The sequence below is a fragment of the Cyprinus carpio genome, chromosome B4 (assembly GCF_018340385.1).
Source record: "Cyprinus carpio isolate SPL01 chromosome B4, ASM1834038v1, whole genome shotgun sequence".
Classification (NCBI taxonomy): domain Eukaryota; kingdom Metazoa; phylum Chordata; class Actinopteri; order Cypriniformes; family Cyprinidae; genus Cyprinus; species Cyprinus carpio.
Window position 1 is genome coordinate 24933295 of NC_056600.1, and position 27283 is coordinate 24960577.

The 27283-nt window shown below is 35.7% G+C and overlaps 1 protein-coding gene across 4 annotated transcripts; it reads left to right on the forward strand.

Annotated features, from left to right (window-relative positions):
* Positions 1 to 1908: 1908 nt before the first annotated feature.
* LOC109062629 (NACHT, LRR and PYD domains-containing protein 12-like) lies at positions 1909 to 27188 on the forward strand. Of its 4 annotated transcripts, none has more exons than XM_042722442.1 (9): positions 1909 to 2096; positions 3329 to 3526; positions 6915 to 8789; positions 11877 to 12050; positions 16578 to 16751; positions 22562 to 22735; positions 24534 to 24707; positions 26097 to 26143; positions 26214 to 27188. In XM_042722442.1, the coding sequence occupies exons 2-9, from the start codon at positions 3372 to 3374 to the stop codon at positions 26792 to 26794; spliced, it is 3354 nt and encodes a 1117-aa protein (XP_042578376.1). In that variant the 5' UTR covers positions 1909 to 2096; positions 3329 to 3371; the 3' UTR covers positions 26795 to 27188. The 4 variants fall into 4 exon arrangements, with proteins under 4 accessions (XP_042578376.1, XP_042578375.1, XP_042578378.1 ...); XM_042722441.1 differs by having other exon boundaries at positions 1909 to 2073; XM_042722444.1 differs by having other exon boundaries at positions 1909 to 2073; positions 3346 to 3526.
* Positions 27189 to 27283: the final 95 nt, after the last annotated feature.

The window sequence follows — 27283 nt, forward strand, 5'->3', positions numbered from 1 at the left end:
TGCTTTGCAAAGAAATACTTGACTTTCAAACAAACGCAAAGTGATTTGCAAATACAAAATTCTATTTGAGAGAAAATGCAGAGGTATGGACAAATATATTTATAGTGTGTTACAACTGTGAGACTCATTTGCATTTTTATGAAGAATCTTGGTTTGATTTTCTCACAAATGCATGCAGGCAGATTTTCTCACATGCGTCAAGTTGGATTTTCTCAGAAATGCAATTGAGCAAGTTTATTTTCCAAAAACAGCAGATGGCGCTGTTGGTCAATTTACGCTAGTCTCCTGAGATCCGAAACATCTGTTTACCTTTTCAGACCAATATGAGAAGATATCCTCGCTGTCCAGAGTGTGTCTTCACCCGTGTAGTGCACCAACATCCAACGGGCAGAAAAAGAATGTAGGCTAAATTCTATGATGAAGCTTGACGTTTTGATGGCATTTTTCGGGGGCATGTACATGCTTACCTGGCTGATCCAGATCATGCGGTAGCGATAATGAGGTGAAACAGGAGAATCTTTACCTCTCCTTACTTTTATACGGATTATATAATCAGAGAATATTTGTTTTCAATTTGAATTGGTTTTAAAATTAGACATTTTAGGCTTTCTACACATAGATGTACCATGTATGTGAGGCACATATTCACTGAGATTCAGGTTGTTTTATTCAAGAAAGTTCCCAGAGACTGAGACGGCAGAGAGTGCGCCCTGTTTGTTTTCTTTATTTTACAAAAGTACATTGTTTTGTTGACTATGCACAAATAAATGCAGACCCTTTGCAGTTTCAAACGATGCCATTCTCGTATCTGTAATTTAAATTATTTTTGTGGTCATCAACAAAACAGGACAAAACGCACCGGCACGGTCTTCGACCCCAAAGATTAGTTTCTAATCATTACATTATCCTTTTGAAATACTGGTAAAACACTATTTATTAAAATGCTGAATTTAATATTATATCAGCATGAACTTGATCTTTCTCCCAAATTCACAGGACAAGAGTGACACCAGAAGATAAATATTCATCATGTTGCTTATCTAAAAAATACATAATTATTTAGACACAAATGATTGCACAGTGTTAAAACATTTAAAAAGTTTTAGATATTGTACTAAATAATGTGATTTGCTTTAAAAATGTTATTAATAATTAATGACCTCTTGGGTGATATTGCTACATATATCTGATACTAAATTAAATTGTCTAAGCTTTCATTTTTGGTACACAATATTTTTGTTATACATTGAACAATTTTATCAACATGTATATATTCTATATCCCGTGATCCTACAGAGGATAAGAGGTATGTAGAATGGATCAGTTTTATAGGGAAAGACCGCCTAGTTAAATGTTTAGCCATGTCACGACTGATTTTTGAACTAATCAATGATGTTACCAACTTTACAGCCCTGTTTGTGAATTTCACTGACACTAGTAGGGTCGCTTTGTGAAAACATCTAAATGGTTAATTATACAGTAAGACAGAAACTCACCTGTTCCCAACTCATGTTGGTCTGCTGTATTCCTTGAAAAGGTAAACAGGTGTTTCAGGTCTCAGGGGACTAACATAAATTGACGGACAGCGCCATCTGCTGTTTTTGGAAAATATAGTTGCTCAATTGCATTTGTGAGAAAATCTGCTTTAAACGCATGTGGGAATATCTGCCTGCATGCATTTGTGAGAAAATCAAGCCAAGTTTCCTCACAAATGAGTCTCACAGTTGTAACGCACACTACATATATTTGTCCATACCTCTACATTTTCTCTCAAGTAGAGTTTTGCATTTGCAAATCACTTTGCGTTTGTTTGAAAGTTGAGTTTTTACTTGCAAAGCAGATTTTGTTTATTTACAATACGCTGGATTTGTTTGATGAATATTGGCACAAAATTCGCTCCATACAACTAGTGGCAGCTGCTAGAGGAAATCCGTGGCTTCTGGGGATGCCACCTGAAGTGGCGCTGCGCGTGCTGTCTCTCCACTGAAGCCTACTCTCTTAACTTTTAAGGCGAGGCGCATCTCAAACGAGCAGGAAATGCGGAAATAATACAACATCAATATTGAGTGATAGGTGAGTCACGCAACAGCTCACTGGTGAATGCTCCAAACATCTGTTCTAATAATCAAATGCTTATATGTCCATACGCGAAAGACAAACTTACATATTGGAATCGTCTTTACATTATCTAAATGTTTTGTCTGAGAAAACTGTGCCACATAGTCAGTGGCTGGCTGTGTAGGGAGAAAATGATGGATGTGTTTGCCAAGACGTCACAAAATCCGACAGCACTGATCGGATATTAGGAATAAAGTTACCCTTCTCTGTAAACATAGCTGTGGAGGCAGTGTCGTTTTGTTTCTAAGATCAAAGGTTTACAACATACACGGTGCTTAATTTCTTGAGAAGGAGCTAGGCGAAATCTGATGTAAACAATGGATAATGTAGGCCTATCAATATATCTTGGATTTAACACTGTTGAGGAAAAAAAATGCAGCTGGACGTTTTTTCACTGAACACATTTTTTAGACGTTTACTCAAATGCAACGGATTGGATTAATCTCGCGATCACTTTTTATGGTAGAGGTATGAAGTCCAGTTTCGATTTTGCATGCTTCCATATTTGCATTCGCGACACAAATTATATTACTGTTACTGGGGCATACTAACATAAAACAGAGCCCAGATATTGACGCTAAACCCTTCAGACCTTTCAAAAAATATAATGTCAACATGTTACATTAATAAGGTAAGCAATGCGCGTCAAGAGGATATGCTACATTAAATTATACACATTTCACCGAAGTTTGCAGTTAAGTACATGTCGCTTCTGGTTACTTAAAATTCATGCCATTCATTCCATTTGATTGTTTTATTTAATTTCTGTACTATTTCTTACCTGAATACTGCTTGTTAGATAGACTTACTTCATAGTCTATTATAAATCTGTAGTCTATATTTATCCATAGTCTAGATAAAGCATTGTTTGTTTCAATTGCATATTTCTTCTGTTGTATTTATCAGTGCTGATGATTGTATTGAAAAAAAAAAAAAAAAAATCATTTCATGACATCCCCAACCCCCCAATATGAAAAAAGCATTATTAGAACAATTCTTCAGCACTGAACACTGAAATTAAATTAAAGTAATCTGTATTGTTTGAAAGTAATAATAGTAATACTAATAAAATAATAATAATAACATTTTATATTTTTTTCATAAGACCTAAAAAAATATTCTTTGAGTCACCTAATCAAAATAGGTAGTTGTTACAATGAAATGACAAATTCAAAAAAATCATGCAAACTGTTGCCTTTTTTTCTTGCAGAATTTAAATTATCATAGCGACCCAGAAGATCACTGTCTCCGAAATGAATCTCTGTGAGGAGAAAGCAGAGGAGGATGTTGTTCAATATCAGAACCAGACAGCAGCATCTCCAGAATCCAACCGTGTCTCTATGAAGAGAGATGCTTCCTTAACACAAGCCCTTACATTCAGTGCTGAAACAGCGACATGTAACCCCAGGTGAGAGAATAACCAGTACTGGAGACAAGAAACAGAATTATAAGTTTTAAATGTCAGTGATAGCGAGTTGGTGTCACTTTATAATTATGTTAATTTATTTTATTACATTTACAACTGTTAAAAACTATTAATTTAATGACCAATAATGTACATTTGTAGATGATTCTTTATTTTTCGTAATACCACTGCTTGTGTGGTTTTAGTTAACTCTGTCATAGATTATAAATATTAAAACCAAAAACACACACAACTACAATTATAGGTGCATTTCATAGGCTTCATCACACAGTCAATGTTTTGGACTCTCAAGGCATGTTTTTGCAAAGTGAGTGACCACTCGATAATGTCAGCTCACATATTGTGAAAACAATTGTTGTAATAAGCCATAAATATTGAACATCCCTAAGACAAGTGTGTGTGTCCAAATCATGTCCAGTCAATTTAATTTTCCACAGATTTATGCCAATGAAAGTGTAGACATCTGAAATATTTGAAAAATTTAACATTAGCAATATAAAGTGTGAAAAAATGAGAAGAACTTTTGGACTGCAGCTTTAAGCATCAAATAGCTCAAATTAAATATAACTTTGCCTTCAGAGTGTTGTTACATTGCAGGTCTGTCAGTTCCATCTGAACGTCCATTGGTGCGCTGTTCATATCAACTGCAAACAAATTGCTTAAAATTTCTCAACTTCTGCAAATCTTCATGCAAAGCTATGCTAAGTTTTTTAGTAAAGTGTGCACTTGAATTTCCGGGACACAATACATAAGAATAAGCTACATTAGCGGCTAAGTTAGCTCAGCATGCTAACTAATGTGTTTGTGTACTTATTCCCAACTTGAAAGCTTTCTTCAGCAGCAAGGCAACATGTGTTCCCTGCATGCCTCACAATATGGAAATATTCTTCCTACTGTTATGCTTAATGTTCTCAACCTGAAAAACATGTACACACACTGGGCCTCATTTATTAATCTAACGATTTATGTAATTTCTATACAAATCAACTCACGACAGAGTTCACATGTAATTCATGAAACATTAGTATGCCACCAATCTCATCGTTGATAAATTTGGTGGCAGAAAACAATCGTCATTTGAATATCACGCCCCTAAAAACACCCCGGTTTAGAAGCCTGGCCCCTAGAGTTTACGACACGGAGAAACGAAACCCAGCCATGAAGTAAATTCATGAAATAGAAATTGATCTTACTCCAAAAACGCCCATTAACCTTGTAATTGCAAACAATTAGGCTACATTAATTTATGTAATTTATATTAATGTAAATTTATTTCCAGTATTCCAGCCTATTTCCCCTTACTCTACAACAAATATTTTACATTTAACAGTATTCAGAACAGAACCAAAATGAAAAATAAGTAGGGTAACACTATTTTAGGGTCTCTGAACTAGTTGCTTATTAGCATGCATATTTAGGGTCCAGGTAAGGGGCGGAGTCCTGCTGCCGCACGCGCTCCCCTCTTCGGTCCGGGGCACGAGGGGCGGCGGCTTCTTCCAGCGGTTGCATCCATCTCGCTGGTCGCGGCGCTTGAAGGGACTAGACGGCCCGGCATCCTGGCCCGACACTGTGTAACAGGTGCGGTTCTTGTCCGGACCGCGAGTCCCTCTACGCACCCTTCCTGGACCCACGAGGACACCAGGGTGCATGCACAGGGAAGAGACCAGTCTCCCGAGGAGAGGCGCGCACGGCATTTAAAGAGCAGTGGTGATGAGGCTCCATTTGCGTCAGGTGTGCCTCATCACACGCTGCCAGCCATGGCTCTTCCAGCGCCCCTCCTCTCTCACACATCCACTCCTGTCGGGAGCCTGGTGAAGAGCGGCGATTAAGGGACGGGGTGACGATGATAATTGTGGGGAGGCAGATCGCCACAACAGATATAAAGAAAATAATATCACAAAAACGAGCGTATCCTATACTAGTTGCACAGTTTTTTTCCTTTTGATAATCTGTTAATTATATTATAGCCTAATATATATTTTGTGTGGTCTTATTTATTTTATTCCTTTTATAAACTTAATTTCTGTTTTTCTCCGTTTACAGAAGAGATGCAGGTGTGTGATGCGACAATGTGTGAATCCTCATGGTCTGTTGTTTACGCTGCTATTCGCGCATATAAAGCTAAAGCCCTGAAATAAAAACAAAAGACATTCTAATCTTACTAGTCAGTGATCGACTAATGAGCTTTGGTTGACGGTCAGGAAAATAACCTAAATAAACAAAATGCTGTTGTTCTACAATTCTCCACCAGGTTTCCTATCTTGCGCGCAAGTTAAGGTAACTTAAAAACTTGCGTACACGAGCTGAGACCAGACGTGAGATTTGATCGTAGCCACCACTCATGTACATATTGATAAATTCAAAGTTTTGCATTGAAAGGACCATATGCCCAATTTTCTGTCGTATGTTCATTTCGTAAATGAGGCCCAGTGTCTTTACTGAAAATAAACCCTGGCAAATCTGAGTTTAGCAATCTCCAGTGCAGTATTCCTCTCAAAGAGTTTGTGCCATCTGCTGCTAATCTGCAGGCAAATGGTCTGTGATAAACGGCAATAAATACATACATCTTGACTGTAACGATTGTGATGGTGGGTATAAAATAATAATAACATAATAACACTTATGCAACTTCTGTGCCATTTAAAAAGTCTGGGTTTATGATTATACATGCTTTTTGTTGTTTTAGTAATAAAACATAAATTGGAAATGTTGAAATAGAATTTCATTGTTTAGCTTCTGAGAGAAGCTTCCTGTTTTACCAATTTTCATTCATGTAGAGGGTGTTTTACGTTTACATTAAGTCATTTTGCAATACAATCAATAAACTGCTGGGCCTATCTTTGGCTTAAAAATTGGATAAGCAAACAAATACAGAATATTGACCCTTGAAACCTTATGCTAATGTACTGTTATATAGAAAACATGTTTTTTCTGCTCTGGAGGAAGTAAAAATTTAATATAAAATATATTGGTATAATAATATATCATATATCATGTAATTACTTATTAATCATTTACTAGTGATTTATTTCATCAATTACAGAAACATATGACTTCTTACTTTAATCATCTACAAATGATATTAATGTTTAATAAATTATAAGTTCCTTATTAAAGGACTAGTTCATCCAAAACTGTCCCACAAAACTAAAATTTCCTGATTATTAACTTATTTACTACAATTTTGATAGTGTGACTCAAAGGATTTACATTTGAAGAATAAAGATTTCTCTAACAGATCTGCAAGAGTTTCTGCATTAAAAAAGTCTGTCCGTTTTTAAGCTGTTTATTGTGTCTCAGCTGTATTAAGAATGACACACACATCTTTACTTTCTTTGTGTTGTTCTTCTTGTTTCTGCTGTGTGTATAGAAATGATCAGTCTGCAGAACTGCAGGATTCTCACCGACTAGTAAATGATGGTCTACAGAGAGTGAAAGACCAACACAAAGTCAGCATGAAGAACAAGTATGAGAGATTATTTGAGGTAATCAAACTACAAAAGAATCAAACCCTCCTGAACAGCATCTGCACACTCTACATCATAGACGGAGAGAGTGGAGGGATGAATGAAGAACATGAGGTTTTACACATGGAGAAAACAACCAGAACAAACCTATTGAACACAAGAACACATCTACAGAACACAATCTACTGTAATGATATCTTTAAATCCTCTACTGAACCAGCATGTGGGACGAAAGACAAAATAAAGACTGTTCTTACTAAAGGCATCGCTGGAATTGGAAAAACCATCTCTGTGAAGAAGTTCATTCTGGACTGGGCTGAGGGAAAATCCAATCAGGATGTAGATTTCATGTTTGTCCTTCCTTTTCGAGAGCTGAACTTGATTCGAGATCATCAGTACAGTCTTCACAGGCTTCTGCTGGACTTTAATCCTGAACTTCAAGATCTTGGCTCCAAGATTTACGAGGAGTGTAAAATTTTGTTCATCTTTGATGGTCTGGATGAAAGCAGAATGAATCTGTTGTTTTTAGACAATGAGAAAGTTTCTGATGTGACTGAGGCTTCATTAGTGGGTGTGTTGATGTCAAACCTGATGAAAGGAGAGCTGCTTCCCTCTGCTCTCATCTGGATCACCTCCAGACCAGCAGCAGCCCATCACATCCCTTCTAAATACATCCACCGTGTGACAGAAATTCAGGGATTTGATGAGCCTCAGAAGGAGGAATACTTCAGGAAGAGAATCAATGATGAGAATCAAGCCAGCAGAATCATCTCACACATCAGAAGAGCAAGAAGCCTCCACATCATGTGCCAAATACCTGTCTTCAGCTGGATCTCATCCATTGTTCTTCAAAAGCTCCTGAAAGAAGATGTGAGTGCAGAAATCCCTCAAACTCTGACTGAAATGTACATCCACTTCCTGCTGATTCAGATAAACATGAGGAATCAGAAGTATACAGAGACAGATCCAGAGAAACTTCTGCAGTCCAACAGAGAAATGATTCTGAAACTTGCTGAACTGGCTTTCAATCAGCTGATGAAGGGTAATGTCATATTCTATGAGGAGGACCTGAAAGAGAGCGGCATAGATGGGACTGACACCTCTGTGTATTTTGGGATTTGCACTGAGCTCTTTAAGGAGGAATCTGTAATTCATCGAAGAAAGGTCTACAGTTTCATACATCTGAGCTTTCAGGAGTTTCTAGCTGCTTTCTATGTGCTTTACTCCCATCTGATGAAAAACAGGGAGCCATTGCAGTGTTTTCTGGGTGACAATCATGAGTTGTGTAGATCTAAGAGACGAAGGTACACAGCTTTAAGAAACTCTTTGTGTGAGCTACTAATATCAGCAATTGATAAAACCCTTCAGACTGAAAATGGACACCTGGATCTTTTTCTGAGGTTCCTGCTGGGCATCTCACTGGAGTCCAATCTAGAACTTTTAAATGAACTACTGTCATACACAGAGAGCAGCTTAAATACCATCAAGGGAATTCCTTTGTACATAAAAGATAAAATCAAGGGATATGAACATCTTTCAGCCAACAAATCCACGAGTCTGTTCCTCTGTCTGCTGGAAACGAAAGATCAGACTCTGTACAGAGAGATTCAGGTTCACAATAAATGCTTGCAGTTCTCTCCTGCTCACTGCTCAGTGATCGCCTACACACTTCAGATGTCAGAGGAGGTGCTGGATGAGTTTGATCTAATGAAATACAGAACATCAGATGAGAGCAGATTAAGACTGATACCAGCTGTGATCAACTGCAGAAAAGCTCTGTAAGTACAGTGGTGTAATGTACTTGAGTAAATGTAATTAGTTACAGTACTTAAGTGTATTTTGGCTACTTTTCTAATATTGAATATCTTTGATGCTCAAATTATTGTATTAAATTCCCCACACACACACACACACACACACACACACACTGACAGGTGTGGGATTTGTGTGCCACTCTCTCTCTCTCTCTCTCTCATACACACACACACACACATATATTCCACTCTCACACACACACACACCACACACACACACTCTCACTCTCTCTCTCTCTCTCTCTCATACACACACACACACACATATATCATATTAAATAAATTTAACTAAGACCCCACATAGGCCTACCTATCTTTATATCTAGGATCCAGTAGAATTTCAACTGTCTTTTATGCTTTTAATTCCCTCATCTCTCGCCTTGTTTTCTTATGTAAGAAAGCGTTTAAGGACACTTACAATGTCATGACATCCTATGAAGAGGCAGATAAAGAGCTTACCTTTCCTGTCAGCTTCTCAAACTGGGCTAGAACTGCGATGCTCTTCAATGTTCTTTTTTTGCAAACATGCTTTGCAAAAATGTCACTGCAGATATTCTTTGCAACTTAAAAGTACTTAAAATTACATAAAGCTCAATTTAACAGTAACTTTAACAAATAGGAAACACTGTATCTAGTCTGTATCTGGTGTTCCAGAGGCGCCTCCTGCTGTCAGAGAGTGAATATGCATCTCATTCAGAGCTTCTGCTGTTTGTTTCACTCAGGCATGTAGTGTAATTTCACAAAGCTTGTCAGAACATTCTGTTTTTGCTTCAAGTTGGGTTATTATTAAATCAAATTATGCGAATGATTGTTATTATATAACTTAATTATATGAAATGATATAAATTATATCTGTATGAATTATATAACTAAAATTAAATAACTGTAATTACAGATTTAGATTAAATAAAGATGTCAGTCTTTATATTTTTTCTTTTTAGGAAACAAATCAAAGAAAAAATAAAGTAATTCTACTGTTTTACTGTTCTGTTTTAATATTCTGTATGTTGCTCAAAAACAAAATATATTGTGTCCAGCGGGAAAAAAACTTTTTTTTTTTTTTTTTTACCCAGTCATTTAAAAATAACACATTTCAGAGCTGTAACAACAATACCGTGATATTTTTGCTTAAGGTTATCATACCGGCAAACTCTCATACTGGCTCATGCCTATAGGCAAGTGGTGAGTGCTTGAAGTGACCCAGATTGTTTCTGCTGATAGCCAGTGCATCCCTTACTGTGATAGCTTTCCCTCGTTCACAGTAAATTAAAGGGTATGCGTAAAGGATTCCAAACTAGGACATTTGCTTTTATAATGCCACTAGCATTGTCTCTTAAAATGACATGGACTTTACTCTCAAATTTCCATGTATTTAACATCTCCTTCGTTGCTACAGTGATGGACTCTCCTATGTGTGTGCCTAGCCTAGTGCTCATCCTAGCCCTACTACACAAAACAAGGAAAGGGGCTTTCACAGTACTGCCAGATGTGGAAATTTCACTCACTGGTAAAAAAAATATATATATATATATATACAGTACAGGTCAAAAGTTTGGAAACATTACTATTTTTAATGTTTTTGAAAGAAGTCTCTTCTGCTCATCAAGCCTGCATTTATTTGATCAAAAATACAGAAAAAAAAACATTAATATTGTGAAATATTATTACAACTTAAAATAATAGTTTTCTATTTGAATATACTTAAAAAAAAAATAATTTATTCCTGTGATGCAAAGCTGAATTTTCAGCATCATTACTCCAGCCTTCAGTGTCACATGTAACATCCAGTCTATCACATGATCATTTAGAAATCATTCTAATATTCTGATTTATTATGAGTGTTGGAAACAGTTCTGCTGTCTAATATATTTGAGGAATAAAAGGTTAAAAAGAACTGCATTTATTCAAAAAAAAAAAAAAAAATTCTAATAATATATATTCTAATAATATATTTTCTTTACTATCACTTTTTATCAATTTAACACATCCTTGCTGAATAAAAGTATTGATTTTATTTAAAAAAAAGAAAGAACAAAAAAAATTACTGACCCCAAATTACTGACCAGTAGTGTATATTGTTATTACAAAATATTTATATTTTAAAAACATAGCTTCTTCTTTTTTTTTTTTTTTTTTTTTTACTTTTTATTCGTCAAAGTATCAAAAAGTATCACATGTTCTGAAAAAATATTAAGCAGCAGAACTGTTTCCAACTTTGATAATGAATCATCATATTAGAATGATTTCTAAAGGATCATGTGATAATGATCCTAAAAATTCAGCTTTGCATCACAGAAATAAATGATAATTTAAAGTACAATAAATTTAAAAACAATTATTTTAAATTGTAATAATATATGACAATATTACATTTTTTTTCTGTATTTTTGATCAAATAAATGCAGGCTTGATGAGCAGAGAAACTTCTTTCAAAAACATTAAAAATAGTAATGTTTCCAAACTTTTGACCTGAGCTCTAAAAAGCACCAACCACGGACAGAAATATAATTCTTGCCTTATCAAAGTCCCTTTAGGACAATTCATGCTACTTGACAGCCATTTTTGAAATGCCTCTTGGGCATGCAAGTGCAACTCTTTTCTGTTTGAATGGGGAAACATAAAATTCTCCAAAATGTTCACTAACCTTGATTAAATTTCATATTTGAAATCACCAAAGAAATCTGACAACAACTGTGTCATAAATGTTATGCTCAAATAGAGTTATAGAATGCTTATTATTCAGGCTAAATTCAGCCAGTGCGCATGTCTCAGAACGCTGACTGTTTCTATAGCAACTGGGTCTTCTAACGTCAGCTGCAGTGACATGCTGACGTTACTGATTAGCGATTGGCTCTTTCATTCAAAAGCGGGGCTTCCTGCAATTGAGCGGGATTATTGAGCATTGCATTTTTCCCCATTCAGAATTAAATGAGTGACACGTCTTGGATATTCTATAGTCTTTGGAAATATACACTGTTGTGCACTGAATACTGAAAGCATGTCTTAACTATTCTTCTCCTCCTCATTACACTATGTCATCCTGTATTATAGACTTGCTGGATGTTGCCTCACTGATCAGCAGTGTGAAACTTTGTCTTCAGCTCTGCGATCATCAAACTCCCATCTGAGGGATCTTGACTTGAGTAACAATGACCTGCAGGATTCAGGAGTGAATTTGCTCTCTGCTGGACTGAAGAGTTCACAGTGCCAACTGAACATAATAAGGTATTTAAAAAACAAAAAAATATATATTCCATTAAAAATAGAAACAGAACCATGAATACAGACTATGTAGTGATCACCAAAAAAGACACTAAATTATGTAGTGAGTTTTGGGTCTCGCATCACTTAAGGCCCTGATGTATTCCAGTAAAAAGCAAAGATCATTCATGTGTGACATCATTTCATAATCTAGCCAAATCTAAGGTGTTTTTGAGTTTAACTAGTTCAGAACAGTTCACCAGTAAAAAATGTTTTAACAGATTATAATGACTAATAGATTAAACGTTTAATTACAATGTACTAATTCAATTTGTTTCAGAGAAAGTTTGAAGTGTATATGTATAGATAGCTTTTATTCAAAGGTGTGACCAAGTCGTTGTTTTGCAAGTCACAAGTAAATCTTGTGTCTTTGCTTTCAATTCTTGAGTCAAGTCCTGAGTCAAGAGAGACAAGTCCAAGTCGAGTTGCAAGTCCTCAACTTTTAGCTTTAAGTCCTAAACAAGTCATTAGTGCTCTTTGCCCAAATAAGTGTCTTAGAATTAATTACCATATCAAATGTATAGTAATTTATATCAGGAAGGCAGGTAGAATATGTTTGACATAGTTCAATTAGAGTTGGGAGCCCTTGTAAAACTACTTGAGTTCAATTTAGGGATTGCCCCAAAATAGAACAAGCAGTGAAAAAAAACTATTTTATTAGTAAAGGAATATCTAAGACAACAGAATTTCATAGAAATATAGCTGCAACATACTTATATGCATGTGTGCATAAGAATATATGCTTCTAGGTGTTATATCTAAGCCAGTAAGCCATTATTTGGAACCTCAATGAAACAGATTTAAAAAAATGTAAGCAGAAACAGAGAAAAAACTGCTTTGAAAGAATTAGAAGAAATAACAGCTACCATACTTCACAAGTGAGAGGAAACATGCAATATAGATGTAGACAAACTCATGAAGACAGTCATTCAAAAATGTTTTAACTAAAAGTAAGAAAGACAAAATCATTTTATAGAAAAAAATGTTGTTTGTTAAATGTTACGTTTATAATATGCGTAGTTGATTGCTAAATTCAGGGGCTATGTGCGCTATAGGCCTACAGACTGATTTACAACACGTGAATTCTTTCATGTATCCCGAAAGAAATGAAAGTGACACAAGTTCCTGGTCAAGAGGGGAAAAAAACTGAGTATTTTATAGTTGTATATTCAATGCTCATTTTGTGAAAGAAACAAATTATATTTTAAATGATCACCAGGCATATTGCTGCTTACCCACTTCAGAAATTATGCCAAATGTGCATTTTATTTTTTTTCTTCAAATTTTAGCTAAATGGTTTGTAATGATTAATTTTAAATCTAGATAAATCAAGTTTTATCTAATAGTTCTGTTGCACCAAACTTTAAACAAATAAAAATAATCACATTTAAACCAAAAACAATCATCCTGAACCTAAATTAAAGCCATAACCTTAATCCTGTTAAACCAAAACCTTAAACACAATAACTTTAAACTCAGATTTAAATCTCAATTATGGATTAACTTTAAACTTAATTGAGGTTTAAATAAAATAAATGCACATGCAATTTAAAATATGTAACTGATTGGACAAAAACAGTGGAGATCTGACAAAAAAAGGTCTTAGAGAGGTGTTTATTACAAATAAAAATGAAAATTAAAGCACATGGAGTTGGTAAACACCAATGGTCAAGTCGGATTCGGACAAATAACTCATGAATAACCCCAGCGTCAAACAAACAAAAGAAGTTAACAATAATTATAACGTTAAAAATTGAGTGGTCATGGTGATGATGAGGCGAGCATCATCTTCTTGTTTCTCATTCCCGCTCTGTGTGTCTGCTAGGCGGTGATCAAACGGGCAGGGCAGCGCTTTTCATGAGTGGAAATAACTATAGACGAATCATCGTCATTTTTTTTCTTATTCCCGGTTCTTTTGTTGACTCGTAAGTTATGCTATTACTCCATTAATTTATACTAGCATATACTGTTTATCCAGCGCTCCCTGAACGCAGTCTCTGGCTTTTTGCAAGTCAAGCACAAACATGCTGCAGGGACCCGTCTAGAGTAATAATGACTCTGATCTGATCATAAAGTCTTTCCGAGTCACAGGGCTAAAGTCCAAGTCAATGCTGTCAAAGTCTAAGTCGAGTCTCAAGTCTTCTTTAATTATGTAGAGTTGAGTCGCAAGTCATCAAATTTGGGACTCGAGTCCGAGTCAAGTCTCGAGTCATGTGACTCGAGTCCACACCCCTGCTTTTATTTATGTCACCACCTCTTCTTGATATCTTTAATCTGTTCAATCTCTGTGTATTGCTAAAGTGGACAGATCATGTTAAAATGCTGTTGGAGCTGATAGCCTTGTGGGCAGTGCTCCAACATATAGCATGATTGACAAAAATGACAAAAATATCAATAAATAAATACAAATTAAAAAGCTTTTTTCCCTCATGTACACATTATTTATATGTTCTGCAAAAGCATTGTTTATTTTATAATTCAAAACACAATGTTATTTTATCTTAACCCTCTCAGGTCTAAGGGGGTTTTGGGGGCCTGGAGAAATTTTGACATGGCCTGAGTTTTGTGCTTTTTTCAGTTGCTTATAAACATATACATGGATAAAGTCTGAAAACACTGTATTCAGTACAAACTTGGCTACAATAATATGTAAATAGCATGTATGTATAGATTGTGTTTTTGAGAAAACAACGTTTATGCGTGGTTAGTGAAAAACTAAAATTTTAAAGTCACTGAAATAAGGTCATAAAACACATACAGAACATTTCTTCACAAGCATGAAGCCTAGAATTTTTGCTTCAAAATGATGTGAAAATCATCTTGTTTACTCACTCACAGAAAACAATAGATTGATTTAAATTTTCTAAGACACTTTTTGTTCCAAAAGGGCATATGCGAGTAGGCGTCAACTATCATGAATATTTGTGTGATTCACACCTGAGAAGACAAAGGCCTGCATAATGAGCTGCATAATGAGCCTTTCAGTCAGGTGTGTGACTGAGAGGGAAGAGTTACAAGAAAGAATGTGAGGACAAAATAAATATATATATTTTTATGTTTGTAGTTTATTTAGAATATATTTAATTATTCCACAAAATAATTTGAGATTCATTTGCAAGTGCAGTTAAACAGTTTATTAGGAACAATCAAAGCTTACTTATAAAGCTGAATTTTTAGCATCATTACTCCAGTCACACGATCCTTCAGAAATCCTTCTAATATTCTGATTTTCTACTAAAATAAAAAACATTTATTGTTATTATTATTATTATTAATGTTGAAAAGAACTGAGAATATTTTTTTCAGGTTTTTTTGATAAATTGAAAGAACAGCATTGTTTGTAACATTTATCGCATTGATCATTTTTATTTATCATCATGTGTGCTAAATAAAAGTTTAAATTTCTACATATACTGACTCCAAGCTTTTGAATGGTATAGTGTATATTGCTACACTTGGAGTAAGACTGGAGTAATGATGCTGAAAATTTAGCTTTGATCACAGACATAAATAAAATTTTAAAATATATTAAAATAGAAAGCAGTTATTTTAAATATTAAAAATATTTCACAATATTACTTCTTTGGCAAACTGGTATTTACTAGTATTGTGTAATGTTGAGATATATAAATGAACATCACATAACTAGCATTTCCAAAGTGTATATTGTTTATGTGCTCTCAAATAAACTAAATGATAAACTGCATTATTAACATTATTGTGATGGTCACTGATACTAGTGTTAAAGTAGAACATTTAGATGATGTGAATGAAACTTCATAATGTTTCACTTGATTATACATTTAGTCAGGAATTATAGTTTGGAAAAAGTCTAAATAGTAAAATGTGTACATGTTATGTGAAAACTAATACAAGTATATATATATAAGACTTACTCATGTTTATGATCGCACTTCATTCTTTTTTCTGAGGAAATCCAAAACTCAAATCCTGAGGTAATCCTCAGCGCATCTTCTTGGGGTGAATTATGTCTTATTCCTCTCAGCGCGAAGCAAACAGTAAAATAAAAAAAAAACTTGAAGAACAGTATCGCTGCTTTGTTTTCAGTGGTATGGGCGTTTAAACGCCGCAAGCTTCACGTGGAACATTATAATGTCAATAGCGCATTCAGCGCATGGCCGTGTACGCATTAGATATAATGAAGGGAGACGTGAAAGACGGACATTGTGTTGTTTTCATATGGATTATCAGGAGAAGATGCCTCAACACGTATACGCGTGAATTGACTTCAGAGGGTTAATGCCTCAACCTGGACAAGAATGACTTAAAAAAGTGCCATTTCGTTGTAAAATGACATGGTTCACAATTTGCACACATTTGGTTACCATTAGGAAAAGGAAAATCAAAAACAAACAAAAAAACAAAAACAAGTGTTTCCGAGATAGATCAGCCATAAACTAGCTATTTTATGTTAGGTGCCGGCTTATATACTATTCTAAGAGGTATTCATTTTGTTACCCTCTGTTATAGACTTGTTGGATGTCATCTCTCTGATCAGTGCTGTGGAAGTTTGTCTTCAGCTCTTCAGTCTTCAAGATCCGATCTGAGAGTGCTGGACCTGAGTAACAATGACCTGCAGGATTCAGGAGTGAAGCTGCTCTCTGTTGGACTGAAGAGTTCACACTGTCAATTAAACAAATTGAGGTTTGAATTTTATATTGATTCAGCTATGGCTAGCAGATACTTTTCCTTGCATCTGAAATTGGTCACTTGTTCTCTTATTTACTATTTTATATATATAGTGCACTATGAACCATACACCAAATAAGATAGTCAATGATTCAGACAAGGGTATCCAGCATAAAACCTTTGCAAATCCACTGTGCAGATAATTTTATTGTGGTATCCCCTAAAAAGAAATAAAGAAAAGCAGCAGAAAGACAGAAATAGAAAATGTTGGATCTCTGATATTAATCGTATTCAAAGTTTTTTTTTTTTGGGAATGTGGACAGGGCAGGTGTTGAAAGATGGCCAGAATGGTCTTATGCCACTACAAAAAATCAAACTCATACAAAAAATTTATCAAACATACTGTCCAAATAATTCAATCACAATAATTATGCATTCTAAGGAAAGGGTTCAAAGGACATGGTTTGGTGTCCATTCAAAACCCACACCTCACCAGTGTAAAAGAAATAACGGAAGAAAGTGAGGTCTACTTATAGATCTTGGCTGGGGGTGTGTGGGTAATGTAGTGCAGAAGATTTGTTAGTGTAGTTTGCTTGGACTTGAGGGAGATGTAGTACAAAGAAAAAAATGGGGGAAAAAGAAAGAAAACAGAAAAAGTGGTAAAATTTACAACAAAAAGAGAGTGAATTTACATTTACATGTAATCATTTAGCAGATACTTTTATCCAAACTTACAAAATGAGTAATAGAAGTAATCAAAACAGCAACAATATATACAGCAAGTGTTGTGACAAGTCCAGGGGGTATTCCAGAAAACAAGGTTAACTTACCGTCACATGTACCCTGAACTCTCGATTGATTAACCCAAACCTAGCTTATTTGAGGTATGCTGGTTCTATAAATGGTAGAACTATAAACGTGTCTGGGTGTAAGTTCAGTCAACTCTGAGTATGTTCACGGTTAACACACAAGACATTCTCAACAGAGCGACGAATCGACGAGTCACCATGGAAACCATGCTGCTTCTTTCTTCTTTTATTCAATGGTCATTTACATACTGCATATTGCCACCTAATTGATGGTTGTGCAATCAATTTTAAATTTTTTTTGTTTAATCTTTTAATCACTGAGAATAAGAATTATAATGTTTGTTTGATGGTAATGATATAATAAGAAATATCACATATGTATTTTTGTTATAGAAATAAATTATAGAAAAAGCAGATCCACGATGTGTGAGATGAGAATAAAATATAATAAATATATTAGAATAAAATTTACATTACCTTGTTATAGCCGGTTATGTTCAGGGAATAAGTTGCTATGGCTACTTAGAGTTACCTCCGTTTTTGGAACCGAAAGCTGAGTTTAACCACTTAATTACCCTTAAACATACCCCAGGTTAGTCTAATGCAATACATGTAAGTTTTTTTTTTTCTTTTTTTTACCATATAATAAATTAAAAAGAACAAAAAGTAGATAAGAAAAGAGAAAGAATAGGTAGATAGAGCTAGCACTTGAGGTTCAAGTTATTATTTTTTATAGATCGTAGGAGGCATCTTGAAGTGCTACTTGCTGATTCACAGGGTCTTTAGTCAGCAAGTAGCGCTTCAAGATGTATCCTATGATCGGTTAATGTGAGGATATTGGGTTATGCCTTTGTTTGGAGCATCTCTGTGGACACTTTTGTTTTGCATTTTGCTGAGAAATTCCTTTGGACTAATTGGTGGATTATCTGAGGACCCTGTGCAACAATGGAAAGTAAGACAATTTTATTCTTTTTTCATGAGGATTGCCAAAACATTATTGTGAAAGGGACTATGTTGAGCCCATTAGATACATCTGATGAGTTTAAGGAGGACCTACATTGTACTTTCGTAAAAAAAAATGGGAAAAAAAATTCAAAAAGATGTGAAACTTGAATTGAATGCAATCACTCTTTCTGATTATTGGAGAAATGGCCTCATCCCACAGGGATTGTGCATTAGAAAATTTCCTGCTTTTGGCATGAACAATGAAGAATTTACAGAATGTGTTCAATGGATCTGATGTTACTACTGATTTAGGAATCCAAAAAAGATAGACTAAAGGTTCTACAAGAAATCACTGAAATAAAAAATCTACTTGCAAATAATGAAGCCACTGAAAATGTAAAACACTTGGAAGACCAATTACAGGATGAACTTTTAAGAGAGACGAAAAAGATTATAAAGATGGGAGGGTTTACACCTGGAAAAAACTGGTACCTTACAAGCAGAGAGGACTCTACTTAAGAACACAGTGTGCTGAATGTTCATTCTCCTTTAATTTGACCAGTAGTGATGATGATTACCTTTCTGACAGTCAAGCTGATTCGAGTAGTTTTTTTACAGTCACAGCCAAAATCAACAATGGACAATATAAAAAACAAGAGAAAGACAAGGAGAGGGAGAAAGAAAAGGGGTGTCTCACTGTTTTTTTTCTAGGCTTGATTGCGTTTATGGGGTGCAGTCTAATGTGTGTTAATGCATCATTTAAAAAAAAAAAGCATTATTTTTCACACAATGTACCTTTATTCCACAACACTCTGTCCCTTCTCTGAGAAATGTGATGATCATTTCCTGCTTTTATGAAGCCCCTCTCTCTGAAATAGGTGATGGGCTCTTATTGGTTAGCTAGCCCAGTGTGTTGTGATTGGCTAAACCACCTCAAGTGCGAGTCTAAACTCCCTGCCCCTCACCTCAGCGGCATGTGCTACGGTTGTATTGAAAACAACAGCATCATTAATATCGCTTATCAGTTTGAGCTTGATTGAGAAGCAGAGGATATTACTGAAGAGGATCATGTAGAACCTGTGCAAGCATGGCTTTTAATGGTAGGCCTATATTTTTTTGTTTGTTGTTGTCTTATTGTCAGGCACTGGAAGGAAAGACCCAATCGCAGAATGACAAAGTACAAGGGTTTATTGACAGACAGGGAACAGAAGGGCACATGCAGTGAAAGTCCAACAGGAGGGGATACTGAGGTAATGATGGGATAGCAGAGGGTGACCACTGGAACCAGCATGGGGTGACAGCAGCTTGGACTACTGATGAGGAGATGGCAGGACCAGGTAGAATGTAGATGACCATGCAAGGCACAAAGGAGTAGAGAACTGCAGCTTGAAGATCACCCGCCCAGAACCAATACAGCTGCCAGGGTGAGGGAACCAGCGGGCAGGGAACCACAGATGACTGGGCAGGGCTGGAGGGGGAGAAACACAACAGACAAAGACACCACAAGACCAGACAAAACAACTAGCATGTTAGACAACACAAACAAGACAGGGAACAAGAAAACCCTTCCCAAAAAAAACAGAAAAGAAAATCAAGAAAAAAAAAATCTAAACAAATAAGAGAAAGGGAAAAATAAAAAACAAAAGTAGAACCAGTCCTAGTTCTGTTTGGAGAACAGAGTAAAAACAAACTCCTGGAACTGGAGAAAAATACACAGGGAAAAAGGAAAACTAGAGAAGAAGACCAAAAAAAGGAAATAAAGAGGTAGACCCTTATTGATAAATGCTAAGGGAAAAAGACAAAACTTGACTGGAGGCTTGAACCTAGCAAAAGACTAGAGAAAAAAATTCTCCTGAACAAATAGGAGAAAAAATAAACTAAAACTTAAAAGGATCTAAAACAGAAGACTTAAAAAAATAAAAAATCAAAAGTAACAAGGAGCTGGACTCAACAGGAAGATCCAAAGGGAAAAGCAAAAAATAGACTTGATTAGAAAAACTTGAAACTGCAAAACACACACATTAGGCAAACATACAGCCAAAACGAACCGGCAACTATAAGAGGAAAGAGAGCACAATAAGAAGGGTACAGTGACATGAGTAACAGGTGACAACTGACTAATGAGGACTAAACAAGGGGGCGTGACCCAGGGAAACAAGGAGGTGGGACAAGAGGAGCACGTGGCAGACATAAGAAACACAACAATGTGCTTAGGCACAAAATAAACAAAGACACATTGAACAAAGACAGTACAAACAAGACTGTCAGGGCAGGATCTTGACACTTATACTTTTAGATACGTTGTTATTTGTAAATGCTACTCCTTATGTTAGCTTTTAATACACAGTTTTAGCTTGATTAAAGCTTTAATACAATATGGCAACTCCATATTTAACGCTTCTCTTAACTGTGTGAAAATAAGTGTATAATTGGAACAGTTCATGGTTGGAACTGAGCTGAATGAAAGAGAGAGAGAGAGAGGCAGAGCATGTGTAGAGCAGGGGTACGTGAGGAACAGTATTGAGAACTGCTTCTTTAGAACATTGATTTTGAAACTTGTGAATCCATTAGAATCCTTAGAAGACAGAATCGCGATTCATATATGAATAGATTTTTACGTGCACCTCTAGTTTTCTCTTTCTCTGCTCTAAAGCAGCGAAGCATGGCCTGGCCCCCTTTTCCCAAGGGCGGGGTTTATCTGGGTTTGTGACATCACAAATCTGGGAAGTAACTCGTTGTAGTCCCTACCAGCCGTTTTTGTAGGCATTAAACTGGCAGAATTTTAAAAGACGATATCACCATTTGCATTGAACTTTCAGCTTAGTAACTTTGCAGATATTGTTTATGCTCAAACAGCAACATTATACACTAAATAACGTTTTGCAATCGCAATCAATCACCCCTTTAAAACAATCAGAGGTGTCTAAGCACATGGAGTTTCACCAAATGGACACTGTAGTAAATCTTTCAAGTTTCCCTTCAATGGATTATGCCATACAGGTTTTGTCCAAAGGCCTCCTTTGAATTTGTCTTGTTGGTGCATTTTCTTTCAATTTTACATATTAATTATAGCCATTCAACATTACAGTATAATTGAAAGCCATTATTTTTAACATTTAATAGGCTCTGAAATATATAACAACTTTTAATTTAAGTGATTTTAAAACAATCTTCACATAAACAATATTATATATGCATAAACTATACAGATTAATCTTTATTCAAGCTATAAAAGTTAATCAGTGACTAGAACAGTCCAAGGTTTTCTTTTTTTTTGTTCTTTGATTTAAGTCAATGACAGACTTCAGCAGGTTTCACTTTAAAATCAGTGCTGTCTCTTTAAAACCTGATGCATATGACACCAATCTGACACATTTCCGATATTCTCCCAACTCTTTATGGTCATTTAAGACTTTATAACTCATTTAAGACTACGTTTACAAGGTAACTCACCAAAACCGTGCATTTGGACATAATTGTGTGTGTTTTGTGCATTGAAGTGCTACTGGTGAGCTGTCTGAAGCGGCTCAGCGTGTGTAAAAATGCACAGCCTTTCAAACTGTACTTCACTGCACCGTTTAGGCGGCCTAACCCCAGGTATGTGTCGCTGCATTCTCAGGTTATGAAGAATAAAGAAGGGAAACATTAATCTTCCGAAATGAAGCAGCAAAATCTTCTCAGGTAAAAGTTATTAGAACTGTGTCTAGGGACAAGCTGGCCATCACAGTGCTCTGACCTTATCTGTCCATTTGTATCCTACTATTTGATTCGCGCTTGTCGCTTATGACAGAACAGTTAACGTTAATCATGATGATATGGTCTTTGGAAAAAATTATTTTATTCGCTTATGTCAGAAACAGCAAATCTCTTTAAAAAGGGTGTTGTTTTCACTTCATTGCATTGTTATAATTTGTAAAAGTTGTACTTGCCAACTGGCCAAATGTCGGTTATTATAATATATTAAACCAATCATAAGACAAAGGTGCTAACTGTAAATGTCAGTCAGAATGTGTCAGAATGAAAGTTTGGTGTTGTGACAGGAGTTAAATCCTGATTTATTGCTCTGTTTAGATTTGCCTTATGTAATCTCACTGGTCAGTGCTGTGAAAGTTTGGCTTCAGCTCTACAATCATCAAACTCTCATCTAATGGAGCTGGACCTGAGTAACAATGACCTGCGAGATTTAGGAGTGAGGTTGCTCTCCAATGGACTGAAGAATTCAAACTGTCAACTGAACATATTAAGGTATTTAAAACAAAAATTAATCTGATCAAATTAAACGTCACTTTAGTCCTGCTATTAACTTCTTTGTAAAAAAAAAAAAAAAACGCAACATAGATTTATACTGCTGTGGTAATTTTAATAACCTCCATTGTTTGGAAGTGAAGAATTCCCCTTTGCAATTCAGAAATAGCATATTCTCGACATGTTGACAAGAAAAAACAACAAAAGTGTTGGAGGGTGGGTCAAAGTAGATGCTGTTCATGGGCAGCCAATGAAAACAACTGGCAGGAATTATACTAATTTGTTACATACCTACATAGATAAGTTGTGCAAGTGAGTCTGAAATTACTGACAACTCGTTATAGAAGCTTAGAATTGATTCTTTCTTTTGGGATATTAATAATAATAATAATATCTTTATTTGTTGTGCATTTGATCTTTGAAACTTTGCAGTCCACAGCTATATTACACACTACATAAAAAAATTATACTCTAAAAGGCATAATTGGGGGAATTTAAGTTGTATGTTTTGCCTTTTGCATTTATTTGATAGTACAGTGAAGTGTAGAGGGGAGTAGGATTGTGAAAGGACCCTGGTTGCCCAAAGTGCAACTGTGCTGCATTGGAGAGCTATGACTCTAATTTGCCACCATAATTTTTTCCATGAATTAAACTTAGTTTGTTATATACATTTGAAACATTTTTAAATAAACAGCATTATGAATGTTTTCTCTGTATGCAGCAAGTAATGTTGAAGAAAGCTGGTCCACAGATCCAGTGTCAAGTCAAGCCACCTTTATTTACATATTGCTTCATGTAACACAGATTGTCAAAACAGTTTTACAGTGTTAAACAGGAAAATATTGCAGCAATGATGCAAACAAAATCAAATTCTGCAGGTCTAAAAAGTGGATAATGAATTTAAAAAAACAAACAAACAAAAAAACAAATTTTAAGCTAAGTTCAGTTTAATAATCATGTAAAGTTCGTTAATTATGGAACAAGCAGCTCTGTAGAAGACCGAGTTTGTAGAGTCAGCTTTTCACATCTCCCTAAGTTAAAGGTGCTGTATATTCTTGACTCTACTAAAGCATAAAAATACCAAAATATGTTTGCAGATATTTAAGAAACATGCTAAGTTCTGAAAAACAATGTTACAGTTAGTTATTTTCCTTTGAAAATCTGCGTTCCGGGCCGAAATGCTGATCTTTGTTTTGGTTTGTGAAACTCACCCACTGCCAGTTTACCCAATTGTATTTTGGCACCCCAGGTTGCCAGCTCGCGGAAAACACAACATATTTCATATCATTCATCGTCAAGTGCGCTCGTTCCTGTTGGTGTCGTCAATTTGGCAACCTGCATGTGCATCAAGTCTGCGAAGGAGGGGCCGGGTGAAAAAAAACCCTCTCCAATATTTTGATTTTGGACTGCAATACCTAGTTCAACCACTCTGTGTCAATCCTACATACAGCACCTTTAAGGTTTGTTATTGGTTAAAAAAAAAATTCTAGATTCTTCCAAGCAGTTTTTTCCAGAGCATCAATCAGAAACAGCAAGTAAGACTATTACTTATTACTGTCAGTAGTGTTTATGCAGGAGTTGTCTCTCCATATGTTAGCAGCTGACTGAAGTATCTTTAATGGGATTTAGCTCTGAGGCATGCATGAGTGCACAGAGGCATAGAAGAGAGAATGTGCAAGATTAGAAGAAAAAAATAATTGAGAAAGTTGAGCTCTGCCTACTGTGAATTGCACTGGTCATTGTGTAAAAGTGATATCTGATTGACATCTAATGCCATGTGAACTGTTGCTGTTTGTAGATTGTCTGGCTGTATGGTGACAGAGGAAGGCTGTTGTTACCTGTCTTCAGCTCTAAATTCAAACCCCTCACATCTGAGAGAGCTGGATCTGAGCTACAATCATCCAGGAGAATCAGGAGTCAGGCTGCTCTCTGATTTACTGAATCATCCAAACTGCACACTGGAAAAACTCAAGTATGTTGAACATTTTTACAATATTTAAATATGAGAATCTTAAAATGCTGTTAAATTATACATTTATTATTTTTTTAAGGATGAAAAGTGCTTTTACTATTAACTCTTTTCCTGGCAAACATGGAATTTTCCGGGTTTTCACAGTTATACGCTAGTATATAAGTGAAACCTGCCTAATGTTACAGAGTGAAATATCAATCCAGAAAGTGGTAAAGGCCTGTGCAAGCTTTGGGGGTACTGATGGAAGTAATCTACTGAATCTAGGGTTGCCAGGTTTTTACAACAAAATCTGCACAATTGCTACTCAATACTAGGTCCAAACTAGCCCAATCACGCTTCGAGGGGGATTCCCTGTTCGGTGGGGTAAGATACACATTTTTGGTGGGGATCCCCTGGTAAAATTTGCATTTTTGGGGCTAAATATCACGTTATTGGGGTCGCTTAAACCTGCGGACATGGAAAAACAACCCACGGCAACAGTGTTAAAGTAGCCCAATTCTGCGGGAAAACCACGGACTTGGCAACACTGACGCCATCTTTGCTTTGATAATATTACTGAATATGATCCAGATGTAGTATTTGATAAAAATGCTATTTTTTTTTCAGTTTTTTTGCTCAAAATGTTGCTTTTTCAAAATGTGCTGATTAAAAAAAACAAAAAAAAAACAACAACAACGCTTAAGGCTAGAATTGTTTGAAAGTAGAGGGTCTGATCTTTATTTTGATGTATTGCATGTTCAGATATTCATAAAACGAAATATTCTGGGGGCCATGACATTTTAATGAAAATCAGCAAAAACTCTGGCGGTGGCTTGGCAACTTTTTTCAAAAACGCTGGTGGGGAAAGATTTAAGATGTGCTTTTATAGTGTTCTTGCAGTTTTTGATGAAGCATGAGAGAGAGATGTACAGTTGACCAGTGTTCCATATTTTTTTCTGTTTTTTTATATTAAAAAAGTGGTTCCTACTTCAAATTATTAATTAAATAGCAATCAAAAGGACTATAAAAATATGGATGAGTGTGTCGCATCAAACTTCTTGACATCAAAATACTGCGAGAGCTAGAGAGCAGAGCAGGTGGCTCCATGCTTTCGAATTGCCCTCGCAATAAGTGTTAACTGTTATGCTTTGATGCAGAGTTTGAGCACCTGTCCCGATGCAAATACTGGGTCTTATCATACAGTTTATGTAACTCAGTTGAGCTGGTACTTCTGATCTTCGTGTAGAACTCTTGAAGCCTTTATGAATAAAAATAATCTGTGGGGATCATGTTTAGGGATGGGGGCAGAAAATATATTTGGCTATTTAATGTAGGAAAACCCCACCAAAAAACTGATTACTGATACTGATTGTATAACATGCAGAATGTGACACTGTGTTTGTTTTATAGTGTGGATCACGGTGGAGAGTTCAGGATTACAGCAGGGCTACACAAATGTATGTCTGCACACACCCCTTCAGTGATTGTTGTTCTTATAAATCTGATTATAAATCTTCTTGTGTTCAGATTTCTGTGATCTCACAATGGATCCAGACACAGCAAACACTAAGCTCATTCTGTCTGAGGAGAACAGAAAAGTGACATATGTGGATGAGGATCAGCCGTACCCAGATCATCCAGAAAGATTTAATAAGCGTCCTCATGTCCTGTGTAGGGAGCGTCTGTCTGGACGCTGTTATTGGGAGGCTGAATGGAGTGGACAGGCTGATATATCAGTGACATATAAAGGAATCTGCAGGAAAGGAAAGGGTGCTGAATGTGTGTTTGGATTCAATGAAATCTCTTGGTGTCTGATCTGCTCTGATGAGCCATTTGCTCTCTGGAGCGATTATCGTCACATTGACACATGTATCACTTCAGGCTCATGTAGGAAAGTAGGTGTGTATGTGGACGTTTCGGCTGGCACTCTGTCCTTCTACAGCATCTCTGACACACACACACTTACACACATATACACATTCAACACTACATTCACTGACACTCCCTATGTTGGATTTGGATTCATGATTCATGATTTAAACTCCACACTGACTTTGTGTCAGAGTGAAACATTTGCAAACAATGCCACAGATGTCACAAGTGAATGAAACAAATGCTTTCACTTTATATACCTTTAACATATATGCAAATGCACTCATTTAAATGTGTAGGCTCATGTATATTTGCACAACATCTGGTTTATCTTTCAAACAATGTGTCTTTAACTTTTGAACAACGAATTAGTAGGATAGTAAAATGTTTTCTTTTTTTGTATTAATGCTGAATAATGTCCTGCTCCTCATCCTTTTACATGTGTGTTCACCTCAAACTTACATTAAAAATTGTAGGTTTGGAAATCAATAAAGTAAATTATTTTTATGACAAAATGATAAACATGAACATTTTATGTTCTGGAATACTTAATTCTCTGGTTGGTTTTAATTGTTGTAATCACTGTGGTGCATCCAGTTGGAATGCAATAAAGATTTATTCTTCACTTAGGCTGTGTGTATGTGGTTCTAAAAAAAACAGTATACAAGCATGTTCAAATATTAATGTAACATTTATAACTATATTAAGTAATTAAATCTACAATT

Bases quoted from the DNA above. Each gene is read 5' to 3' on its own strand.
- LOC109062629 (XM_042722442.1), top strand. From the start codon at position 3,372: ATGAATCTCTGTGAGGAGAAAGCAGAGGAGGATGTTGTTCAATATCAG. The intron at 22,736-24,533 runs GTATTTAAAACA...TGCTGTTTGTAG, and splicing joins TGTCAACTGAACATATTAAG to ATTGTCTGGCTGTATGGTGA. The intron at 24,708-26,096 runs GTATGTTGAACA...TTTGTTTTATAG, and splicing joins TGCACACTGGAAAAACTCAA to TGTGGATCACGGTGGAGAGT.